General features: G+C 52.9%; 3 protein-coding genes across 13 annotated transcripts in view; 1 reads left to right on the top strand and 2 right to left on the bottom strand.

Annotated features, from left to right (window-relative positions):
• Positions 1-83: 83 nt before the first annotated feature.
• Positions 84-4,211, top strand: RELL2 (RELT like 2). Of its 5 annotated transcripts, XM_030827435.1 has the most exons (9): positions 793-867; positions 1,048-1,127; positions 1,306-1,545; positions 1,944-2,009; positions 2,104-2,170; positions 2,616-2,801; positions 3,072-3,444; positions 3,561-3,594; positions 3,818-4,211. In XM_030827435.1, exons 3-8 carry the CDS (start codon positions 1,362-1,364, stop codon positions 3,591-3,593), a joined length of 909 nt encoding a protein of 302 aa, XP_030683295.1. In that variant the 5' UTR covers positions 793-867; positions 1,048-1,127; positions 1,306-1,361; the 3' UTR covers position 3,594; positions 3,818-4,211. The 5 variants fall into 5 exon arrangements, with proteins under 5 accessions (XP_004087309.1, XP_030683297.1, XP_030683300.1 ...); XM_004087261.2 differs by lacking the exon at positions 1,048-1,127 and having other exon boundaries at positions 84-867; XM_030827429.1 differs by lacking the exon at positions 1,048-1,127 and having other exon boundaries at positions 813-883.
• Positions 4,129-16,111, bottom strand: FCHSD1 (FCH and double SH3 domains 1). Of its 2 annotated transcripts, XM_030827407.1 has the most exons (20): positions 14,531-16,111; positions 14,209-14,306; positions 13,550-13,595; positions 13,078-13,145; positions 12,586-12,721; positions 12,363-12,499; positions 12,148-12,211; positions 11,160-11,288; positions 10,575-10,697; positions 10,314-10,409; positions 9,780-9,899; positions 9,265-9,369; positions 8,948-9,109; positions 8,194-8,322; positions 8,033-8,116; positions 7,747-7,864; positions 7,392-7,612; positions 6,172-6,259; positions 4,856-4,911; positions 4,129-4,716 (listed from the first exon to the last, which is right to left on the bottom strand). In XM_030827407.1, exons 1-20 carry the CDS (start codon positions 14,549-14,551, stop codon positions 4,651-4,653), a joined length of 2,067 nt encoding a protein of 688 aa, XP_030683267.1. In that variant the 5' UTR covers positions 14,552-16,111; the 3' UTR covers positions 4,129-4,650. The 2 variants fall into 2 exon arrangements, with proteins under 2 accessions (XP_030683267.1, XP_030683275.1); XM_030827415.1 differs by lacking the exons at positions 12,586-12,721; positions 13,550-13,595; positions 14,209-14,306; positions 14,531-16,111 and having other exon boundaries at positions 13,078-13,201.
• A 473-nt stretch (positions 16,112-16,584) lies between these two features.
• Positions 16,585-22,532, bottom strand: part of ARAP3 (ArfGAP with RhoGAP domain, ankyrin repeat and PH domain 3) — a 28,513-nt gene continuing 22,565 nt past the window's right edge. For 5 of the 6 annotated variants that reach the window (XM_030827363.1, XM_030827372.1, XM_030827391.1 and 2 more), the window contains 10 exons: positions 21,752-21,826; positions 21,538-21,652; positions 19,913-20,041; positions 19,699-19,832; positions 19,389-19,471; positions 19,256-19,291; positions 19,061-19,124; positions 18,813-18,950; positions 18,554-18,592; positions 16,585-17,623 (listed from right to left, as the gene is read on the bottom strand). In XM_030827363.1, coding sequence (XP_030683223.1) covers positions 17,138-17,623; positions 18,554-18,592; positions 18,813-18,950; positions 19,061-19,124; positions 19,256-19,291; positions 19,389-19,471; positions 19,699-19,832; positions 19,913-20,041; positions 21,538-21,652; positions 21,752-21,826 — 1,299 coding nt within the window. In that variant the 3' untranslated portion in view covers positions 16,585-17,137. The remainder of the gene's footprint in view (positions 17,624-18,553; positions 18,593-18,812; positions 18,951-19,060; positions 19,125-19,255; positions 19,292-19,388; positions 19,472-19,698; positions 19,833-19,912; positions 20,042-21,537; positions 21,653-21,751; positions 21,827-22,532) is intronic. The other variant, XM_030827369.1, reaches the window with a different exon arrangement.

Raw genomic sequence — 22,532 nt, 5'->3', positions numbered from 1 at the left:
TGCTGCGCAAGCACGTAGCCTGCCTCTGCGGAACTGGGCGTTGAGGCCCCGCCTCCAGCCACACCCAGGCCACGCCCCCATGGGAGCTCCGCCCCTCGCCCGGCTCCGCTCTCCAGGGATCTGGGGCTTTGAGCGTCCCGAGTTGGGCAGGGAACTGGTAGCATCGCTCCTAGGATGCAAGGGCCATTTGTCTCCGGCCGGGGGTCAGATTCTCGGGAAGCCGAGCCATCCCATCCAGCCGCTTGCCCCAAACCGGGCGCAGGCCGTGGTCACTTCTCTAGGAAGCTCCGAAGATCCCGCCACTCCGTCCCTCAAAGGTGCGGAAAGCCGGCTTCCCCCAGCCCTCGGGGAAGATTCCTGACTCTCCGCTCGGTCGGGGCATCTGAGGGCAGGAGCTGCGCCAGGCGTACCGGATAGACCAGTGGACAACACCCACGCCTGTCCCCTACCCGGACCCAGACTCGGCGCCGCACATTGCCCCGGGGGGGCCCGGCGCAGTCACGCGCGCGCAGAGCTCACGCTCTCCGCCCCGCACACCTGCGCTCCGCCCCCTGGTCCTGGGCCCGCGACGGGCGAAGGCATTTGGGAAGCCAGGGCGGCAGCGGAGGTGATCTCCCTGACCCAGGGCCGGAGTTGCCTGGAGCCGGCCGCCGCTCTCAGCAAGCCCGCATCCTTCTCTGTCCTTCCCTCCCCCCGCCTGCCACGGCGCGGGTATCCGCAGCCACAGCCCGGGGCCGGTGAGGCGGCGAAGGGGGAGGGGAGGAATCAAGGGATGAGCGCCGGAAGGGCGTCGGGGGCCCTGAGCCGCACTAGGACGCCCCTGGAGCCGGAACCCCAGCAGAAGCCGGAACCAGAACCAAATCACCGGTACCGGGTGGACCAGGTGGTCAGGGTGGGAGAAACCAAAAAGGGAGAGGGGTGTGGGAGTACTGAGAGGAAGGGGCTGCAGAGGCCTGGCTCAGGCCGGCGCGGAGGAGGTGCGGGCGCTGACTCAGGCACGATTTCTGCTCCCGCCGCCTAAGAATGCCGTCCCATCTCGTGCTGCAGTGTCCTTGGGAGGGACAGAAGCGTGAACGAGCTGGAAAGGGGAACGCTTGGGGCGTCGGGGCAGCGGGACCAGGGTCATGGTAGAGAGCTTGCGTATACGCTGACCTCTTGCCTCGGGCGGTATTGGCGAAACAGCACCCCTGGCCCGGACAGCTCCCTGGTTGGGTAGCGGGTGGGGCCGGACCTCAGCCGGACGTCTTAGACGTGCTTGTTTCAGATCCATTGAGGACGGCATTCCTACTCCTCCCCAATTCCTAGCTGCAGCCCCCTAAACCCAGGAGGCGCCCTGGCCCGCGCTCGCCCCCCAGGGCCTCATGTCGGAACCACAGCCTGACCTGGAACCGCCCCAACATGGGCTGTATATGCTCTTCCTGCTTGTGCTGGTCTTCTTCCTCATGGGCCTGGTAGGCTTCATGATCTGCCACGTGCTCAAGAAGAAGGGCTACCGCTGCCGCACGTCGAGGGGCTCTGAGCCTGACGATGCCCAGCTTCAGCCCCGTGAGTGAGGAGCCTGGAACCCTGGCTCAGTCACCTTTCACCCTTCTCCCCACACCTCTGCCCCTCACCTCTGCCTCCCTGACCAACAGACCCCGGCCGAATCCTGATCAAACCTGCTCAGGAAGCCTAGCGATGCACTCTTGAGTTAGCAAGTGGGGTGACACCACTCTGAAAGCAAAACTAGAGAAGGCAGCATGGGCAGGAAGGGTCCTCTGGATGGTAGTCTTGGGCTTGCATTGGTGTCCCCATCTTTTCTGGTCCCTGAAATGCTGAGGTCCAGCATGATAGCAAGTAGGTAAAAGGGTATGTCCTAAGCAATAAATGATGGGAGCCACCAGGTAATGTTCCCTCAAAGCTGACTCATTCCTGCTTCCTTGCCAATCTCTTTCATCCTTCAGCTGAGGACGATGACATGAATGAGGACACAGTAGAAAGGATTGTTCGCTGCATCATCCAAAATGAAGGTGGGTCTAGCATAGCCCCTTGCTCCCTCTTCTCCAACCTTCTCTTGCCCTGACCTCCACCTCCACTGACTCCCTCTTTTCCTTCTTCCCTCAGCCAATGCTGAGGCCTTGAAGGAGATGCTGGGGGACAGTGAAGGAGAAGGGACAGTGCAGCTGTCCAGGTGAGCTGGAAACAAGGACCAGCATGACTTAGCTTGCCTTGGAGAGTATCCTCTCCTCCAGCACAATCGTCTCCCAGCCTCCTTGCATGTATGGGGTTGGGAGAAGGGCAAAGCTGGCTAACTTATAGGAAGAAAGAAGTTTTGTAGAAATCTCAATTCCTTCAAACCATCTCTCATATCTAGGTATCATCAAGCTTAACATTCACCTCTAGTGCCACTCCTTTAGGTTAAGCAATATTCTTTTTAGCAAACAGCCCTGGGAGGAAGAACATGTGGTCACTAACATCTTAATATTGAGTTTATTACATAAAGACAAGAAAAAATGTTGGGGCTTGGGGAAATTGGGGCTTCTGGGATTTTAAGGAGCATGCTGAAAGAATTTAAGAAACAAAACATGAAGGGAAATGGAAATGTTACCCTTGCTCCCCTCCTCCCTGCTGTCCAGTGTGGATGCCACCTCCAGCCTGCAGGACGGAGCCCCCTCCCATCATCACACAGTGCACCTGGGCTCTGCAGCCCCTTGCATCCATTGCAGCCGCAGCAAGAGGCCTCCACTTGTCCGTCAGGGACGCTCCAAGGAAGGAAAAAGCCGCCCCCGGACAGGGGAGACCACTGTGTTCTCTGTGGGCAGGTGGGGCAGGTGCTCCAGGGAAAGGGAAGTTGAGGTAGGGGGCCCAACGATCAGGCACCTGATCCCAAAAGTGGGCCTTGGCTCTTTCCTCCTGGACTGGGAGCTCCAGCAGAAATCAGGCTACACAATGTGCCCTACAGTCTAAGAAGGCCTCCCCTACCTTAGGCCAGAGGGAAGTAGCCACCAAACTCAGGATGTCCCTGGTCAGAGGGGAGGGCCAAGCAGCCTCTGAGTTGTGGTCCTAAACCCCAGTGTTCTCTCCCCTCCCAGGTTCCGGGTGACACACATTGAGAAGCGCTATGGACTGCACGAACACCGTGATGGCTCCCCCACGGACAGGAGCTGGGGCTCTGGTGGGGGACAGGACCCAGGGGGTGGTCAGGGGTCTGGGGGAGGGCAGCCCAAGGCAGGGATGCCTGCCATGGAGAGGCTGCCCCCTGAGAGGCCACAGCCCCAGGTCCTAGCCAGCCCCCCAGTACAGAATGGAGGACTCAGGGACAGCAGCCTAGCCCCTCGTGCACTTGAAGGGAACCCCAGAGCTTCTGCAGAGCCAACGAGGGCCGGAGGGAGGGGCCCAAGCCCAGGGCTGCCCACTCAAGAGGCAAATGGGCAGCCAAGCAAACCAGACACTTCCGATCACCAGGTAGGAAAACACAGCCGGGACTGCACTGGACTGGGCTCTTATTGCTCTCTACTCTGGGGGGCACTGATATGACCTACTCCTGGTCTCTCATTGTTGACCCCTCCCCTTTCTCTCAGGTGTCTCTACCACAGGGAGCAGGGAGTATGTGAGGTGAGTCTGCCTGAGCCCTAAATGAGGTAATCTCATCTTCCCATCACCTACTTAAACTACTTAAGCCTTTCAGCTCCCTGAACCCCCACAGTAAACTGCAGGCTTAGCCTTTGCTATAAATCCCTTGGTTTGGTGGTGGAGATAGGGAAGGTCCTGGAGCCCCAGGGGAAAAGCTGGACACAGCTTGAACAGGAAGCAACACTTACTCTTCCTCTTCTCCAAGTCTCCTTCATTGTGCTGATGGACTACCAGCTGGCAGGGCCAGGGGGTGGGTGGGCGTGAAGGCCCTCCCCTCCACTCGACAGCACTGCCCCCCAGCTGAGGGACCAGCTCTACTTCCACCTGGAGTTGCACAGTCTCAGGCTGGGGGCCTCAGGAGACATCACAGCCCCTCAGTCTCTTCTCCTTCCCCTGCCTGCAACAGGCTGCCTGCCCTGCCTTCCCCAATACCTCGCTCCATATGATAGAGCGTGGCAGCTGGGAGCAGGCCCCTGCCCCTGGTGGGCCCCTAAAGCAATAGCACCGTAGGCCCCCTGCCCTCTTAGCACAAGAGGCCCAGGCCCAGGCCTGGCCTTCGTGCCCTTTATTCATTGTCAATAAATCTGCTCAGACCATTACAGCTGCTTTGCATCCTGGCTCCAGCTCCTTCTGATTCCCAAGGCCTGTTCCTCTCCCCGGCCCAACCCCAGTGACCCTGGCATCCAGAGTGGGGTGGGTCACGGAGCCAGGGTGGGGAAAGAGGTAGGCCAAAACCACTAGAGACCTTGATGGATGGTTTCCAGTCCCAGAGATTTCAGGCATTTCACCACGCTAGATAGGGTGATGGCAGAAAAGAAAGTAGTAGTTCCAGTCCTAAAGATGATAGGACAATGGGAAAAAAAGGAGTGGGTTCCAGCCCCAGAAATGGGAAGGGGCAAGTTTCCACCCTTGGAGGTGAGGGTGGAAATAAGGGAGATTCCAGCTTTTGGCTGTGTTGCTCTGGATCATTGAGGGTATGGTCTGACAGCTTGAAGATAAGGGCAGCAGCATCACTGGGGGTCAAGGCTTCCCTGGCCTTCAGGTGAGGGGATCTGGGTGGCCAGGATCCGGGGCTTTAGCCGGCGGGGGAGGTGGTGGACGCATCTGTAGGGAACACACAGTTAGTGCTCCAGAGTTCTCCCTTAAGGGTATCCCTGTCTATTCCCTCAGCCCTGCAGACAAAACAGGACTGGTTGGAATAACCCCTCTACATACAATCTCCTCCAAGGCAAAGGGCCCTTACCGGCCTGAGTCGAGGTGCCATCATGTCCAGGAACCCAGGAAAGTCCAGGGCTTTGTCTGGAAACAAGAACCACAAGTCAGTCTTCAGACTTTGTTTTGTTCAATGCTGTATCTCCAGCACTTAGGACAGTGGCATTCTATAAATATTTGTTAAATTAATGGTCACCATCCTAGACCATAAAATCCATCACTCTATCTGCTGTCCTCAACATTTATTGGGCAACTGCTGTATAATCAGCTCTGCTCAAGGTACAAAACAAAGGGAGATAGGATACTTAGTGCTCCCACACCCAATGGCTGTCAAGAAACCAATAACGAAAGCTCAACACAATAAATGACTAAGTGCTAAGTCATGCAAAGTGAACTTGGGGTGGTGGAGATGGTGGTAACTCCAGGGAGGGAGACTCTTTGTGGACAAGGTGGAAGTACCAGAAGGTTTTAGAAAAGGCAGGCATTCCACAGCCATAAAAAAGAATGAAATCACGTCCTCTGCAGCAACATGAATGGAGTTGGATGCCATTATCCTAAGTGAACTAACACAGAAACAGAAAACCAAATATTGCATGTTCTCACTTGTAAGTGGGAGCTAAACAACAGGTATACATGGACATAGAGATGGAAATAACAGACTCCCAGGACTCCAAAGCGGGCAAAGGTAGGAGTGGAGGCAGGGGCGAGGGTTGAAACATTACCTATCAGGTACAATGTTCACTATTTGAGTAACAGGTACACTAGAAGCCCAATCTCCACCAGTATGCAATATATCCATATGACAAACAAGCACATGTACCTCCTGAATCTAAAATAAATAATAATAAAATAAAACTGCTATAGACATTTAAAAAAGAAAAAAAGTGGGCATCAGAAAAAATAGTGATAAAAAGCTAGGTATCTGTACACTAGGAGCAAAAGGTGCATATTGGGAGGACACCGTGAGAGAAGTTAGCTAATTTTTAAAATAATAACAGTGAGTGCATACTTACTGTGTGCCAGGCACAATGCTGTGTAGTCCGCAGGCATCTTTTTTAACTCTCATAAGAATTCAATGAGCTAGTACCTTTTCCTTACCTCATAAACAACATAAACTGAGGCCCAGACAGGTTCAGAATCCCACCACACACTTGGAAATGACAGAGCAGGACCTGAACCAGTCAGCCTGGCTCCAGAGCCCAGGCAAGTGCTCTCCACCAAGCTGCAATAGACCTTATTGCAAGATGCCTGAAGGCACGGAGAAGACCAGAGCGTGACCTGGGAGTCCAAGCTTCCTCCTTCTTCCTGTCTGTTAGCCTCCCACGGTTCCCAATTCCTTCCACTCACCCCCAGGCAGGACAGGTGCAGGGGGCCCATCCAACACAGAGGTAGGTGCAGGTGGGGAGAAGCTGGGAGGAGAAGGGGACGGCAGCATCTGGAGGTGGGATGGGCACAGAGTTATTCCTGGCATGCGGGGAGGTTTTACCAGCTTTTCCTCTCATCCCATCTCCACTTCCTTCCTCATCACTTCCCAATACAGGAAGTGGCCAAACGCTTGCATTCAGGTGGGGGGTGTAGCTGACAAATATTTCAACAGCCAATATGTATTGAATGCTTATGTTTACTATGTCTCAAGTGTTCTGCTAGCATTTCACATGTACTAATTCATTCAATTCTCACCACTACCCCATGAGGTAGGCATTTTTAATAATACGACTCCTATGTTAGAAGTGAGACCCAGGTTAAGCCAGCTGTCCAAAATCACAGAGCCAGTTATTGGCAGAGTGCTGGCTAGAACCCAGTTCTCCTGATGCCCACTCCTATTCTCTTTCTGCTGTATGTATATACATTATAACAACAGATATCTTATATTGAAACACCTTCTGCATTCCACTGCACTAAAGGCTTTGCCTTGGCGGGGCATGGTGGCTCGCGCCTGTAATCCCAACACATTGGGAGGCCAAGGCGAGTGCATCAGCTGAGGTCAGGAGTTCGAGACCAGCCTGACCAAATGGCGAAACCCTGTATCTACTAAAAATAGAAAATTAGCCGGGCATGGCGGCACGTGACTGTAATCCCAGCTACTCGAGGGGCTGATACAGGAGAATCGCTTGAACCCGGGAGGCAGAGGTTGCGGTGAGCCGAGATCGCACCATTGCACTCCAGCCTGGGCAACAAGAGCGAAACTCTGTCTCAGAAAAAAAAAAAAAAAAAAAAAGAGGGCTTTACCTCGATTATCTCTAATGACAGTGAGCCTGCTAAAGTAGGTATTATCCTCATTTTACATGTGAAGAAACAAGCTCAGAGAGGTTAAATCATTGCCCAAGTCATACAATAGAAATTTGAACTCAGATCTATCCAGCACTAAAGTAGGACCCCCAAACTCCTATGAAGGCTGCCTTGGCTTCCCTTTCCCCTGCCCCCCCATAGGAGATGGGGAGGCCCAGGCCACTATAGGAGGTAAACCTGGGGAGCAGAGGGGGCATTAAGATGAATATGAGGCTTTATTGGGGTGGGAGGGTCAACCCAGAGGTGCCTGGGGAGTTCAGGGAGAAGGTAAGCCTCACCTGTTCAGGGTCAGAGAGTTCAGGTGGCCCTGGGGGGCCTAGCAGCTCTTCCACCAGCAGGGAGGGGAAGACCCCAACACGGCCCCCAAATTCTCCCCTCCAGAAGCCGTCATCTACTCCATCTTGGGCCCGGGGCAGCAGACGGATGAGTGCCCCCTCAGGGAAGCTCAGCTCCTCTGCACTCTGTCCGGTGTAGCCGTACAGGGCCCGTGCCAGGAATGCTACAGAGGCCCAGGAGAGACGGTGAAAGGGAGGTGGGTGGCAGTGCCCCAGGACCGTGACACCCCAGGGCTACAACCCCTAACAATTCTTCTCTATACCCAGGGTCCCCTAACCCAAAATTTCCCTTTCTTACCTGTGGGCTCTGTCCCGCAGGGATTGTCACTGTCTTGGCTGCTCTCTGGGAGGGAGAGGTCCGGGAAGTTGAGATACCGCTCAGGGACAAAGCCTACCTCGCCTTGCTGGTTCCGAGCCTGCTCACCCAGCAATGTGAACAGATATTAGACTTACCTCAGCAGTCCATGACCCTGGCTCTCCTCTACTCAGGCTTCTAGCTTTGCCTAGAAGGGTCTATGGGGGCAATAGAGAAGTCCCTCCTACTGCCCCCAACCCAAGGTCAGAGCCCAGGGTCCCATACCCACCTTGACCCATTCGTCAGCATCTCCCTCCTCTATGACCTCCAGCCACTCACCCTCCGTGATTGTCAGCTCATCCTCACGCCCTGCCTGGGCCACACACGAAGGATTCAGGACTTGGCTGTCCCCCACCCTTGCCCATCAGAGATCCCCACCCCCATTCATACCTGATAGCGAAATACCACATGTGCAGGGCAGGGGATGGGCCTAGTGGCCAGGGCTTGGGGGGCAGGCTCCTCAAAGAGCTCTCCCGTCTCCTCACATTCCTCAAAGTCAGAAAGCTCAACATCCTCAGCCTAGAGGGGCAAAGAACAGACCTCATATGGGGCCCACTCTCAAGCACTGGTTCTGTCTCCCACTCTTCCATCTTTCCCCTAAAGGACACCATGGATCCCCCTCCAAGGCAGCTGCACCCATCCACTCACCACGTACACAACCACAGTCACCACAGAGCAGGATAATACAATAATAGCAGAGTTACAGTAGTTGAGTGCGTACTATGTGCCAGGCACAATACAAAATATCTTGTGTATGTTGTCTCATTTAATCTTCATCATGACCCAGTGTTAATAGTTTTGCACAACTATTAACCTCACTTTATTTATGAGGAAACTGGGGTTCAGAAAGGTTAAGTCACTTTTCGAGATTGCACAGCTCATAAGTGGAGTGACTGGTACTCAAAGCCCTTACAGACTGCCCCAGAACCCTACTTCTTAATCATTCTATTATGCTCATAATAAAAATTTACTGAGGACTCTATGCCAGAAATTATGCAAAGAATGATATATGAATGATTTCACTTAAGCCTCACAATAACCCTTTGAGTTAGGCACAACTGTGATTCCAGTTTTATAGGGTTTGCCTTCCACTGGAGTTTTTCCCTTCTAAGTAAGGATGGGTAGTGTTGGGGGAGGAGCTCACGGTTGGAGAGAGGTCCCTCTGAGACAGCCGAGCCTCGCTGAGCCGCCGCTCCTGCTCCACCTCATCCTGGGCCTGGGTCATGGCTGGCTTCAGCCAGTGCTCCACATCTAAGCCAGCCCCCTGCAGCAGAGCCAGCCGGGCAGCCCCCTTCACCTGGCTCACCTGCCATGGGGAGGAAGGAAGTTAGTGGAACCTGGCTGACGGCAGTGTCTACTCTCTGCTTCTCCCTTCCCTCCTTCCTACCATCAGAAAGAGGAGCAGAGGGAGTGGGGCTTGCCTGAGAAGGTGGGATCTCTAACCTCAGGGGCGTGCCTCACCTGTGCCCGGCGGATGCTCTCTTGCACTTCCTGTAACCTCTGTTCTATGGTTGGAGCCTCCCGCTCTGAAGCCTGCTGCCGCCTCTGCTCCAGTCGTTGCAGTACCTGGTTGGGAAGGCAGAGAACAGGGGTGGGTGGAAATACTGTGGGGCATGACTTACTATGGAACTGGTACTTTGCTAGTTGCACCACATACATTATGTCATTTAATCTTCCCTATAAGGTGGGTGCTATTATTGGCCCTACTTTAGTGATGAGGAAATTGAAGTCCAGAGAGGTTAAGTCACTCCCTTACCCGGAGTTACAGAAATGGGACGCAACAGAAGAGAATTTGAACCTATGTCGGTCTAGCTCCAAAAACTGTGCTCTTAACTATTGTGCCACACTGTTACCTTAAAATACCTTTCCCTCCCCTCTGTAGCTCCATGACACCCTCAATGGCTCCAAGATCCCCTCTCTCAGCTCTTCTTGCTGAGACAAGAAGGTACACATGACACCTGTGCCCCCCACCTCACCCGATGCCCATGGTTCTGGATCTTGTAGTCACGGGCAGCTCGGCTGGTCAAGCGCTGAACCTCTTTCTCCAGGCCACTCTTGCCAGCCACGCCTTCTGCTCCCCACTCCAGGACACACACCTGAATGGGTCAGTGGGTGCTGTGAGGAGGACCTGAGGCTGTTCCTTCTCTCCAGTTCCCTCCTTTTTCCACTCTGTCTTGACCTCCAAGGACAAGGACAAAGAGGAAGGGGCACATGCCTATGGCCATGGACACAGGTAATGTGGACATAGAGATACAGAGCTTCAGAAATGGGATCCAGGTTGAAGGACAGAGGTAGAATGAAGAGGATGGTGCAGTCAAGTGACTGAAAGGTGGACTGAGGTGTGTTTTTTTTTGTGTGTCCTGTTGGGAGGGAGGTGAGCGGGAGTTCTGAAACCCCCTCTCCACGGTGTAACACTCACTAAGTTAACACAAAGACAAGGATAATGGAGGAGGCCTAAATCATAGTCGCCTTTATATGTGGCCTGGTTCCAACAAGCAGGAAGATCTCACCTGATCAGTCCCTGCTGGCTGAAACTGCTGAGGTGGGGTGGGGGAAAATACGCCAGGCTCCTGAAGAAACAGCTTCAGGTCTTGCTCCCAGCTTACCTAGGGGTTGGGAAAAGTCAAAGTCACTCATTCACTGGCTCACTCTCCAACCCTGTCCCTAGCACTTCCTGGAAGAAAAAGGACAATGTGTGAAGCACAAAGGGCTGCACTGGGAGGGAAGGGTAAAAAGGATGCCTGGGGAAGCTTAGAGGCCACAGCCCTCACCTGGGAGGTTGTCTGCTCTCCGCGGTGGGCATGCTCCAGGATGACCTCTGCGGCTTCCAGCTCAGTGCGGCTCAGGGAGGTCAGGGGGTCCCTCAAGTGCTCTGACAGCTCACTGACCAGGGCCTAGAGAGAACCCCAAGATACTGACACCACCCTTCCCCCAGACCTCTACCAGACTTCTACTGTAAAAGAGGCTCGTTCCAGATTTGACGGGTGATGGGCATGAGGTATAGGAAGGAGGGAAGAAGACATTCTTCATGAGAAAGGCCCTCATGTGTGCAGAGCACTTAGAAGTTTAAAACACAACGTTCACATCCATTCTCTCCTTTGAGCCCCACTAGTGCTATAAGACAGGCAGAGAAAGGGTTATCCCTGATGAGGAATCTGGGGTTCAGAAGGGTTAAATGTACTGCACAATGCCATGCAGCCAGCTAGGAGCAGAACCAGAGCCCATGTATGTAACATCTACCCACTCTAAGCAGACAAGATCCCCTGTACCACCCACTGTCACGGGGATCAAGAAGCAGGGGGAGGTCCTCCTTTCCCTCCCTGCTGAGGGACAGGGGTGTCTGGGTTAAAACTGGCCTTGAGCAGAGCTGGCAGTTCCTCCTGGTAGTAATGGTCGAGGTGGGCATTGGTAGCCACCAAGTTAAGCAGGTACTCATTGCGGGCCGCTTGCAGCTGCTGGGAGTACTGGGCTGACTGGGCGGACAGCTAGGAGGGTAAACTGATGTCAACAGGAAGCCCTAGACCCCCAGAGTCCTTCCAAGACCAATTGAGAAGCCAGATCCAGAATGGATTCTCACATTACTGAGTGCTTACTATGTGCCTGGCACTACACTAAAAATATTGCATACTCACAACTCCTGCTCAAAATCCTCTAGTGCCTTCTGCACGCATTTAAAATAAAATCCACTTTCCTCATCATGGTCCACCAGGTTCAATATGAGCTGGCCCCCACAACCTCTCTGACCTCTTTTCAAGTGCTTGTTCCCTTGCTCACAGTACTCCAGCCATACTGGCCTTCTCTCAGTTCCTCGAGCCTACAAAGTTATTCCCACCTCAGAGCCTTTGCACTCACCATTTCTTCTCTCTGGAATGTTCTTCCCCTAGATCTTTGCGAGGCCAGCTCCTTCTTGACAGCTAGGCCACCGATTCAGAGAGGCCTCCCTCTAAATTCTACCCCCTTGTTATTCTTTATCATAGTACCTTGTTTTATTTTCATCTTAATCTAAGTATTTATTTGCTGTCTGTCTCTCTTAACCAGACTGTGAGGGCAGGAACTCCATTGGTAGTGTTCTCCACTGTATCCATAGTGTCTAGAACAGTGCCTAGTACATACAGATCCTCAATAAATGCATATTAAAGGACTGAAAAAGAAGAGTATTCTTTCCATTTTATAGAAGAAAATAAGGCTCATAGAGATCAAGTAAATTAACCAAGGTCACCCACCCAGGAAGTAGGAGAGCCTGGATTCAACCCAGTCTTTCATACATATGCACCTAGGTTCCAAACCACTAGACTACTCTGCCCCCCTCTTCCCTGCCCCCACTCATGCCCTCATCCCTCGAACCTTGGTGCTCAGTTTCTGGAGACTGGTCCGAGAGTGGAAGATCCCATGGTCACTTCGGTTTAGCCTGTGCAGATGAGAGAAAGGAGTCAGGCCCACCCCAAGTGGGAGAATATGAGATCAGAGTCGGGCCCAGCTTTGGTGACTTGGCTCCACCCCTAGACAGCCCCACCTCCCTGATCCCCAACCTTGGGCTTCCTCACTCTCCATGATCCCACCTGGCCTGGACATCAGCTGCCTTCTCCTGTGCCAAGGCCCACACACGTTCCCGCTGCCCATACAGCTTCCGACTTCGGCTCAGCTCCCGGACAGACTGCAGCACCTCGGCCTGCGCCCTCTGGAGGTTCTCTGTTCCCTATTGGGATGCATACACAAAGTCCTGACCTAGACCACCTTTGGTCCCAAGCCAGCTCTTCCTTCACCCCATCCTCTGAGCCATACCTTCCTAAGCACCTGCTCCTTGGCGCTCCGCCCTGTACCCCCTGCTAGGTCACGGTATCGGTCGGACGCCTGGAGCCGGGTTTGGCCCCCAGCCACGGTGGCATCCAGCAGGCAGCGCCAGGCACCGGACACTGTCCTGCCCCTCCCCAGAGAAGGTCTGTGTTGAGGAGGAGAGCACTCCACAGCTTCATGAGACCACCCCCGCCCCCTATCCCCTGACCAACACCATGGGAGACAGAGTGCTTTCCCATCCTCCCTTGTCTGGGAGCCCATCAATCGATCAGCCCATTAGCTCAGCCACAAGCCTCACTCCTGCCCTCCACCCCACCCACAGTGTCCTTGCTGGGTCAGCTCCTCTGCTGCTGCTGTGTCAGCTCTACCTACAGCTCACGTGCCCTCCCCACTTGCTAGGCCTTCATCCCCACAGGTTCCTGGGGCTGAGCTCCCCACCACTTTTTGACCCCTGTGGCCCTCCCCCTCCATAGGGCCCACCTGCTGTCCACCTCGCCGCTCCGGTGCCCTTCCCTCCTCAGGAATGGGCCAGCCAGTTTCTGGAGTGCCTGGTGAAAAAGCCATCACAGAACCAAGTTCCCTTTCAAAGACCCACCCCAACTGGCAGAATATGAGATCAGAGTATAATCATACCATTCTCTGAGTACATTATGTGCCACTTGCTTTGCTAAATGCCTTATAGTCATTAATTTGTTTAATCCTTACAACAACCCTACATGAAGGTAAGGTATTATTATTATTCCCATTTCACAGAGAAAGAAACCGAGGTCAAGAAAGGTTAAGTAACTTGTCCAAGGTCACATGGCTATAATTACACAACAGGGATCTGACACCAGTCTGCTTGACTCTAGGTATCTGCTCTTGACCACAATAGGGATAGGTATGGACAGACATTACTGGTGATGTAAAGGAGGCTGGAACAAGAGGTAAGGTCCAGAGAAAAGTCCCATACCTGCCCATACTCCCGTTCAATGGCTGCCCTCTGCTTGCTGTAGGATCTGCGGAGATTGCAGGTGGGGGGTGAGGTGGCGGATAAGGTTATGTTTGGTCCTGTTCTCCCATCCTCAGTCCTCTACTCTGGGCAAGAGGAAGCGGTGGGGGGAGCCAGGTTCCTAGAGTTAACTACACCCAGAGGGAATGGAACTGATAGGAGTCTTTGAGATCACCTCAGGCAGCTGCAACACAGGAAACCCTCACCTTACTGCCCCGGGCCCCAGCAGGATCCTCCCCACCCCAGAGGTTCATCTGTAGGCTTAGAGGTGAAAACTGATGGGGGCCTGGGTACGATGTCTGCCAGCCTTCCAACAGGTCAGGAAGAGGGAGAGGGATTCTGCCCTAAGGTTGATCGTGGGGTTGGGGGCAGTGGTGTGGAGTCAAGGGCTTTGAGGGAGGGTTCCTGTGTGTTTATGTGGGTGGGAGGGGGTTGCGGGGGGTTAAGTGGGGGAGCATTCCTCTCCAGTATCTGGAGAGGCCAGGCCTAGGGTGAGGGCTGTGGATTGGTCGGCTGGGGAGCTCTTGGCCCCTGTTCCTCCACCCCAGCACATGTATGTTGGGGAGCAGTGGAGCACAACGACGAAGGTGAGTGTAAATGAAGGGGGTTGGGGGAGCTACCTGATATCCTCCAGCAGATCCGCCTCCCTCTGCTGCCGGGTCTGAAGGATGCTCAGCTGTTCCAGGAAGCGAAGCTTCACCTCCTGGGCGGGCTTCACCTGAGGGGGCAAGGAGAGGATGAAGACCCCAGCGCAAGGACCTAAAAAACACTCCGCGCAGGGAGCGGTGAGGGGGCGGGGCCGGGGAGAGGCTGAGCTCTTTCCTCTTCTGGTTTGGGGTCTGACCCCTTCCGCCTTCCCGTCTCCTACCCCAAGTCGGATGCCCCCTTAGCTCCCTCCGTTCCCCCAGCCCGCCAGGAGTCCCCATTCAGGGCCAAGCTCACTTTTCGGGGCGGCGGCTGCATCTCCGCTCCAGCAAGGCGGCCAGCGACTGGACTCCGGAACTCGAGGAAGCCCCGCCCACTATGGAGCCCCGCCCCAGGCCAGGTCAGGCCCCGCCCTCTGCCCGCCCACGACTTGTCCAGCGACGGCGCAGGGCGCGGAAGCGAGAGGGGGCCGCAGAAAAACTAAACCTGTTACTGCTGCGAATACGCCGGAAGGGTCCGGCTGGCGGGGCGGACGCAGCGTCCGCTGGGCGGTGGGAAGAACCCCAGGCATCTGAGTAAAGACGCCTGAGTTCTATTTGTAGTGTAGCCACTGATTCAGCCTGTAATTATTGATAATTATTCATTTGCATATGTAGATCACCAGTCCCCGAGCTAATGATGAGGAATGGCGAGGAATTCAATGTGTGACCAGGCAAACTGAGTCACTGGGCACCTGAGCAAAGATGCATCTGACGAAGAGAGGGCTGGTCCCAGATCTTTTCCTAATTCCCGCTTAACTGGAAAAGCCAGCGTGAGCGGGGTGAGAAAGATGCCTGGATCCAGGAAGGAACCAGGCCCAAAGGGAAAAAGACTGGGCCCCACTGAAAACTAAACGACACCAGTGAGTCGGCGAGAGCTGGGAGATGCGCAGGAAGCCCCTGCCACCTTTAGGATCTTCCAGCCCTAGCACTGCTTCCTGAGGAGCCTCTCCCCCATTCCCCATCCTCCTCACCTAAGCTTCTTTGGCTCAGGCACCTCTCCCAGTACCCCTGACATGGCTCAAAACTCCAGATTCACATTCCAACTCCCCACTGACACCTCTGCTAGTATATCTAATAGGAACCTCAACTTTTAAAGCTTTTAAAGCTCCTTCAGCCTGATCCTCCCCGCCTAACGTTTTAAATGGCACCGCATTTCCTCCAGTCAGTTAAGTCAGAAACCCAGAGTCAGTGTGCCTTCTCCTACCCCTACATTCTATCCGTCAGTAAGTCCTACAGGTGCTATTTCAAACAACAATAAACAAACAAAAACCTTGATCCACTTTCCTCAATTTCCAAGACCACCATCCTAGTCCAAGCCCCCATTATTAGACTTCTGGTCTAATATCTGGTCTCCTTGCTTCCACACTGCCCTCACCCCAACCCACTGTTCACACAGCACTCAGAGTGATCAACCTTTTTTTTTTCTTTTTTAAAGGGAAATAAGATCTCATGATTTACTTGCTTAAAATGCACTTGCTTCAGAATAAAATCCAAATAGAATCCATGGCCTTCAAGGCTATGCCTGGAAGACCCTGCTGGTCTTTCTTACTTCAGCCTGTACTCTCCTCCCACTGTCTGCTCACTGTGCTCCAGCCTCCTTGCTGTTCCCTCGGTAGACCAAGTCCCTTCCAGTGCAGAGCGTTCTTCATGCCTGCTTTCTTTCTCCAGAATCTTCTCCTTCCAGCATTCCATCTGTCTCCTCCAACAGCTTCTTTCCCTTACTTTGCAACTCTTCACAGATGCCTTCCCCATCCACCCAGTCCAAAGGCCATCTCCACAATCACTCTTTTTTTTTTTTTTTTTGAGATGGAGTCTTGCTCTGTTGCCAGGCTGGAGTGCAATGGTGCAATCTTGGCTCACTGCAACCTCCGCCTCCCAAGTTCAAGTGATTCTTCTGCCTCAGCCTCCCGAGTAGCTGGGATTACAAGCACGTGCCACCACAACCGGTTATTTTTGTACTTTTAGTAGAGACAGGGTTTCACCATCTTGGCCAGGATGGTCTGGAACTCCTGACCTCAGGTAATCCATCCCTCTCAGCCTCCCAAAGCGCTGGGATTACAGGTGTGGGCCACTGTGCCTGGCCTCCACAATCACTCTTCAAGCTCATCACTTTGGTTCAGTTTCTTCACAGCACTAAACTCACTTGTTCAAGTACTGGTTTATGTGTTTATTTGCTATTTTCTGTTCCCCTCCACAATGGAGGATCCATAAGAGCAGGGGCCCTGTTTGTTTTGTTCATGCTATATGCCCAGACCTGGCATCAATTAGGTGCACAATACATATTTGTTCAATGAATGAATGAGAATGGTAGTCTTTTGGTTCCAAGGTTTATTGACAATTACTGATCTATTTTTGACTCCCCCGGTCCCAGCTCCCAAACTCAATCAGTCTCCCTACTCCAGGCTTCACTGTAGTCCCAGAATGTAGGAAGTGGGACAGGATAGACTTTAACATCATCCAGGCCTCTGGTTTCCAAAGCATTTTTTTTCTTTAATGCAGTAAAACCATTCCTTTAAAACCCAAAATCTCTCACAGAACCCCTACATATTAAATATATAAAGCAGGAGCTACCCTTGTTCAGGGAAAATATGTGGGGCTTATGGCTCTAAGAAACACAGTTTGACATTCACTTCTCTCCTTACTTCAGTTACCTCATGGTACAGATAAATGGACTGGGCCCAGAGAGGGGCCATGACCTGTCCTGGGACACGCAGCCACTGAAGCCTTCAGTCCAGTGCTCCTTCCACAGCACCACACTGGATTCTGGAGTCTTTCCAGCCAGGGCAGAGGAAGCTGCAACAGTGCCATGATAAGAGCTTCCGGGTCTTCTGGTACCTACCCTCTCAGACTGCTGGTCTTAGGGTCATGTGAGGGGCTGGCTGGAGGGTGGACTGGAAGTGCACGGGGGTTGGGTGGGGAAGCCAGATGTCTGTGTAGGAAGGCCAGTGGGGCTGGGGGATTGGGGGCTGGATGGCTGGGAAGGACTTCCCAGGCCTGCAGTGGTCTCTCCTTTCCTCAGGATGAGGCTGCTGAGCTCCTGGAGCAGCTGTTCCTCCAGGGACCCCCGTGCCTGGGGACCGCTCTTTGAAGGGGGGCCTGGAGGGGGCTCAGGTGGCCTCTCCTCCTGGCCAAGGGTGCTTGACTTGGAGAGAAAGGGTTGATCCAAGGACTTCTGGCTGGTGAGGGGGTTCTCTGGCTTCACTGTCCACTCCCGTGTGGTGGAGAAGGAGGTAGAAGTGTCCTGGGTCAACTCAGGGAAGGCCCCTACTTCCTCATACACTGGCTCCTCATACACAGGCTCCTCCAGCTCCTCTTGCTCCTCCACAGACCCCTGGGATGACTTCATCGGCTGGATGGGAATGGGATGGCAGGAGTGGGCACATAGTTAAAGTTACCAGATTATGAATCACTAACATTTACTGAGCTCTTCCTCTGGGCCAGATGCTATAAAATACTTGGCATGTATGATACTGGAACAACCCTGTGCAGTGGGTTACACTACAAAAGAGTCAACTGAATGCAGAGGGGTTAAGTAAGTTGCCCAGCATCACATGAGTGAATGGTAGAGCTGGGGTTTGAACCCAGGTCTAACTCCAAAATGCATTCACTTCATCACTTTCCTTCTATTTCACAGATTCTGTGACAACTTTCTCCTTTTTTTTTTTTTTTTGAGACAGAGTTTCACTCTTGTTGCCTAGGCTGGAGTGCAGTGGTACGACCTCGGCTCACTGCAACCTCCGCCTCCCAGGTTCAAGTGATTCTCCTGCCTCAGCCTCCCAAGTAGCTGGGATCACAGGCATGCACCACCACACCCAGCTAATTTTGTATTTTTAGTAGAGACGGGATTTCACCATGTTGATTAGGCTGGTCTTGAACTCCTGACCTCAGGTGATCCACCCACCTCAGCCTCCCAAAGTGCTGGGATTACAGGCATGAGCCACTGTGCCCGACCTTTCTCCTTTTATTACCGCATCTTACATGCCTCATTTTCCCCATCCTTTCTGGCCTCCTCTCTCTGTCCTGTCCCTCTCCCTCTCCCTTTTTCTCTCTCTCCCTCTCTATCTCTCTCTCTCTCTCTCACACACACACACACACACACACACACCCTGATGGCCTACACACACACACACACACTGATGGCCTACACACACACACACACACACACACACACACACACACCCTGATGGCCTACATGAGGAAAACAGCACACCCGGGGCTCAGGCAGCACAGAGGAACACAAGGTTGACAGGTACACTGCTGGAGCAGGCACAATACTCACAAAGAACATGGACAGGGTCCTCCGGTTGTGTAGTCGCCGCTGGACACAGGTGGGGCGGGGACAAGGGGAGGGAAAGACATAAAGACACAGTGAGGACTAGCAACAGGAGACAGGGGTGGGGAATGGGGGTGAAGAAGGCAGAAGGGAGGGGGACAGTGAGCATAGGATGGCACCAGGCTAGCAGGCACACCACTCCCTACTGCAATGTGACAAGGGTTACGATAGGAATCAGGGGTTGGGGCAGGCTGGGGTGCCTTACCAGGGTCTGATTGGCAGAGAGGAGGGTGGCTCCACTGTCATCCCCACGGATAGGCAGCAAAGGCATAGTGCCAAACTTCTGACGGGCAAGGTCAGAGGAGGAACGGCGTCGTAAGACCACTGGCTGCTGGTCATCGTGCTGGTGGAAGCATGAGGGGTTGGCACCAGTGGGTATGAAAGGCACTGAGGAGGATAGCTGGGCCCCAGGGGGACCACAGACCCAGCCCTCAGCCTTTTCCTTCCCCTCACCTGGGCTTTAAGGATGCTGGTGGTCCAATCCCACATCTCATCCTCGTCAGTGCAGGACAAGTAGCTGGGGTGATCAGAGTGGAATCAGAGGGAGAGAGAGGGTCACAGCTATAGGAATGGAGCATAGAAAGAGGGAAGAGAAAAGACAGGGTGCAGAGCTGGGCCAGAGGAGAAGCCAGGGCAGGAGGTACTCACAGGTGCATCTTCTCCAGTATCAATGTGAAGCCCCACCTGGGAGACAAAGAAGAACAGTGATGGGGCAGTCAGAAAGGGCAGGGGGGTGAAGGCAGGAAGGCCCTGGAAGTGCGGGCTGGGGAAGAAAACTCACGGTGTTGGGGGCTTTAACTTCTTGCGGATTCCCAGGTAGACTTTGGCACCCTCCAAAGGCCACTCCCTTTCTGGTTTAGAGCTCTGAGAACAGAAACAGAGTCAGCAAGATGGAGAGATGAGAGATCATGGTTAATGATGTCAAGACGTCATGGAAGCAATGGGGTCTGTGGTCACAGGGTCACAGAAGTCGGGGGCAGGGAAGCAATGAGATTGATGACAGTATGGGCTGTGGAGTCAGAGGGTGGGTGCAGTCATGGCTTCTCTCCATGGCCACCCAGCATCCCACGCCTCTGGCCCCAGGGCCTCACTTTCTTCTCCTTGAGCAGCAGCAGGCAGCGGCCACGCAGCAGAAAGAACCTCTCCTGGAAGCGGCTTCCCAGCAAGCGGGGTGGCTCCTCACGACACCGCAACAGCCCCACCCGTGGGCTCTCACGTCGGATACCTGGGCATAGATGGGCAATCCTGGGTGGAGGGTGCTAGGGGAGAGACCTGCGGGATGCTGGGCAGAGGAAGGAGGCTCACCTGTGAAGAGGCAGCCAGCTTGGGCCAGGGGGACTTTTTTCAAGAGCAGGGAGGCTGAGCAGGGCTCTGGGAGCTGGCACCATTGTAAGGCCTGCTCTAAGACCTTTTCCTTGGGATGCAGTGGCCGCTCTTAAGGGGAAAGGTGAGGGTTTATATATCAGTCAGCATATCCATAATAAGCCCCCAGCTCTCACCATTCATTCATTCATCCATTCAACTATCCAACCACAGACATTTATTTTTCACTGTCTCTATGCCAGGTACTGTGCCGGCCCTGGGATACGGTGGTAAGCATGATACACATGGCCTCCCTTCACAAAGCACACAGTCTAGTGAGGGTACAGACAACAAAATAATTGCAGACAAATAATTGCTTTGCAAGAAACAATAAGCTGAGCGAGCAACAGGACAGCAACTGAGATAGGGTAGTCAGGCAAGACCTTTCAAAAGTGGCACTTGAAGATGAGACTCAGAGATCTGAAGGATTAGGAAGAGCAAGCCATGCTAAGATTGGGTGGTAGAAGATTTCAAGCATGACAAAATGCAAGAACAAAGGCTGGCAATCAGGAAAGATGTATTTGGGGAACTAAACAGCCAATGTAGCTACAGCAAAGAGGATAGATACGAGAACAGGTGATGTGAGATGAGGCATGGAGGACGCAGGAGCCAGACATTCAAGGCCATGTGGGCTGTGGTAAGGGACTGGAATGATACTTTAAGTTCAATGGGAAGCCACTGAAGGGTTTTAACCATAGGAAGGATATGAGCTGATTTATGCTTGAAATGTTCACTTGGCTGCTGCATGGAAAATGGATTGTAGGGAGGCAAGCATGGAACACTATCCAGCTATCCCCTTTCTGGGGCCACACATTTTAGTGGTTATTGTTGACAGACAAAAAGATAATGGTGACTTCAACTAGGATGGTGGTAGCAGTGGAGATGGAGAGAAGTGATCAATTCTAATGGAATCGACAAGACTAGTTGGTGAGTTGGGTATGAAGATGACACAAAGGGAGGAGTCCCAGAGGACTCCCAGGTTTCTGGCCTTAATCACTGGGTGAATTGTGGTACCATTTACTGAGTTGGGAAAAACTGGAGAATGGCCTAGGCTTTTTTTTTTAGGAAAGGGGCTAGAAATCATCTAAATTGGTCTTAGATGTTTTACATTTGAATTGCTAGTCAGAAGTGGAGGTGTTGAGTAGGCATTTGGATATGAGTCTGGAGCTGAGAGGAGAGATGTGGGCCAGAGATATAAATTTAGGTGTTAGGTTATTAATGGCATTTAAAACCATGAGAATGGGTTAATTCATCCAAGGAGAAATGTAGATAGATAAAAGGGCCTAGGATTGAGCCATGGGTCTCTCCAACATTTGGAGTCTGGGCAAAAGAGGAAGACAAGCTCCCTTTAAGGTAGAAGGTAAACTGCGAGCTTGTGGGGGTCACTAAGGCCAAGATGGAAGAATACTGAGGAAGAGGGAGTGAGTCAACTGTGTTGAATGTCCGCTTGCATGGATGAGTGGATGAGTCCACTGTATTTGGTAACATGAAGTCACTAATGACCTTGACCGCACAACCACACACACGCATATACACATGCATGAACACACAGGCATGGTCATACTCACCCAGCTCCCCATGCTCACGAATCTCAAAAGTCACCCACAAGTCCATCCCAGCTGCTGTCCCCCGCATCTCCAGTACCTGGTTAGTCAACTCCTCAGCAGTCAGGGTTGGGGACACCTGGGGTCAGGGCAAGAGCAGAGAATCCATGCTGGTCAGGCCATTGCCCCTGGAACCTCACTATCCTCTTATTTCCCCTCCAGTCCCCTCGGGACCAACCTTCAGAGTGACACAGTTGTCTGGGAGCTGCTGCTCTATATAAACTTCCATGATGAGGTCTCCAGCCTGAGACAGCTGAGGGGAGGGGTAAAAAAGTCAGAAGGACAAAAAAAGGATGCAAAAGACATCAAAGTCAGAGGTTTCCTCGTATTGCCTCATAAGCGACTCTTCCAACAAAGGTCTCCTCCCAACCCCAATGTCACTCAGGCTCTTAAAAGGGAGAACTCTGGGAGTGGCAGAACTGCATCTTTAGGCTGCATATGTACTTCCCAAGGCATCATAGTGGTTGGGAGGACAGATGTGGAGTCAGACTGCCTGGTCTCTGCCACTTGCTACAGGGTGACCTTGAATAAATGACCCACTGAGACCGTTTCTTTATTTGAAAAAAATGAGACTACCTACTTCATGGAGTTGTATCATACTAACATGAGATTAGAGATGCTTGGAATATAGTAAGTCCTCAGCTATGTTTGCTATTATATTTATTATTATTATTCTCACTGCTTTGTCTGACTTTACTAACTCCTCCTTGGATCTCTTACACTTAGTAGTAAGGTCTCAGTTGATGTTCCCACAGAAAACCAAAACCAACTATCCAGTGCCAAGATTATCACCAGGAAGAATCCTCATGGTGGAACAAATGGAGCAAACCCTAACAAAACCCCACTCCCCAAAGCACTTCTCTCATTGGGTTCCCCCTGAGTGCTGGTGTCCAGAAGGACAGGCTGGAAACTTCCTCAACTGGGCAGAAAGTCAGCTTCCTGTCCTGATATCTCCTCTT

This window comes from Nomascus leucogenys, chromosome 2 (genome assembly GCF_006542625.1).
Source record: "Nomascus leucogenys isolate Asia chromosome 2, Asia_NLE_v1, whole genome shotgun sequence".
In the NCBI taxonomy this organism is placed as follows: Eukaryota; Metazoa; Chordata; class Mammalia; order Primates; family Hylobatidae; genus Nomascus; species Nomascus leucogenys.
This window is presented reverse-complemented; position numbering and strand designations above follow the sequence as displayed.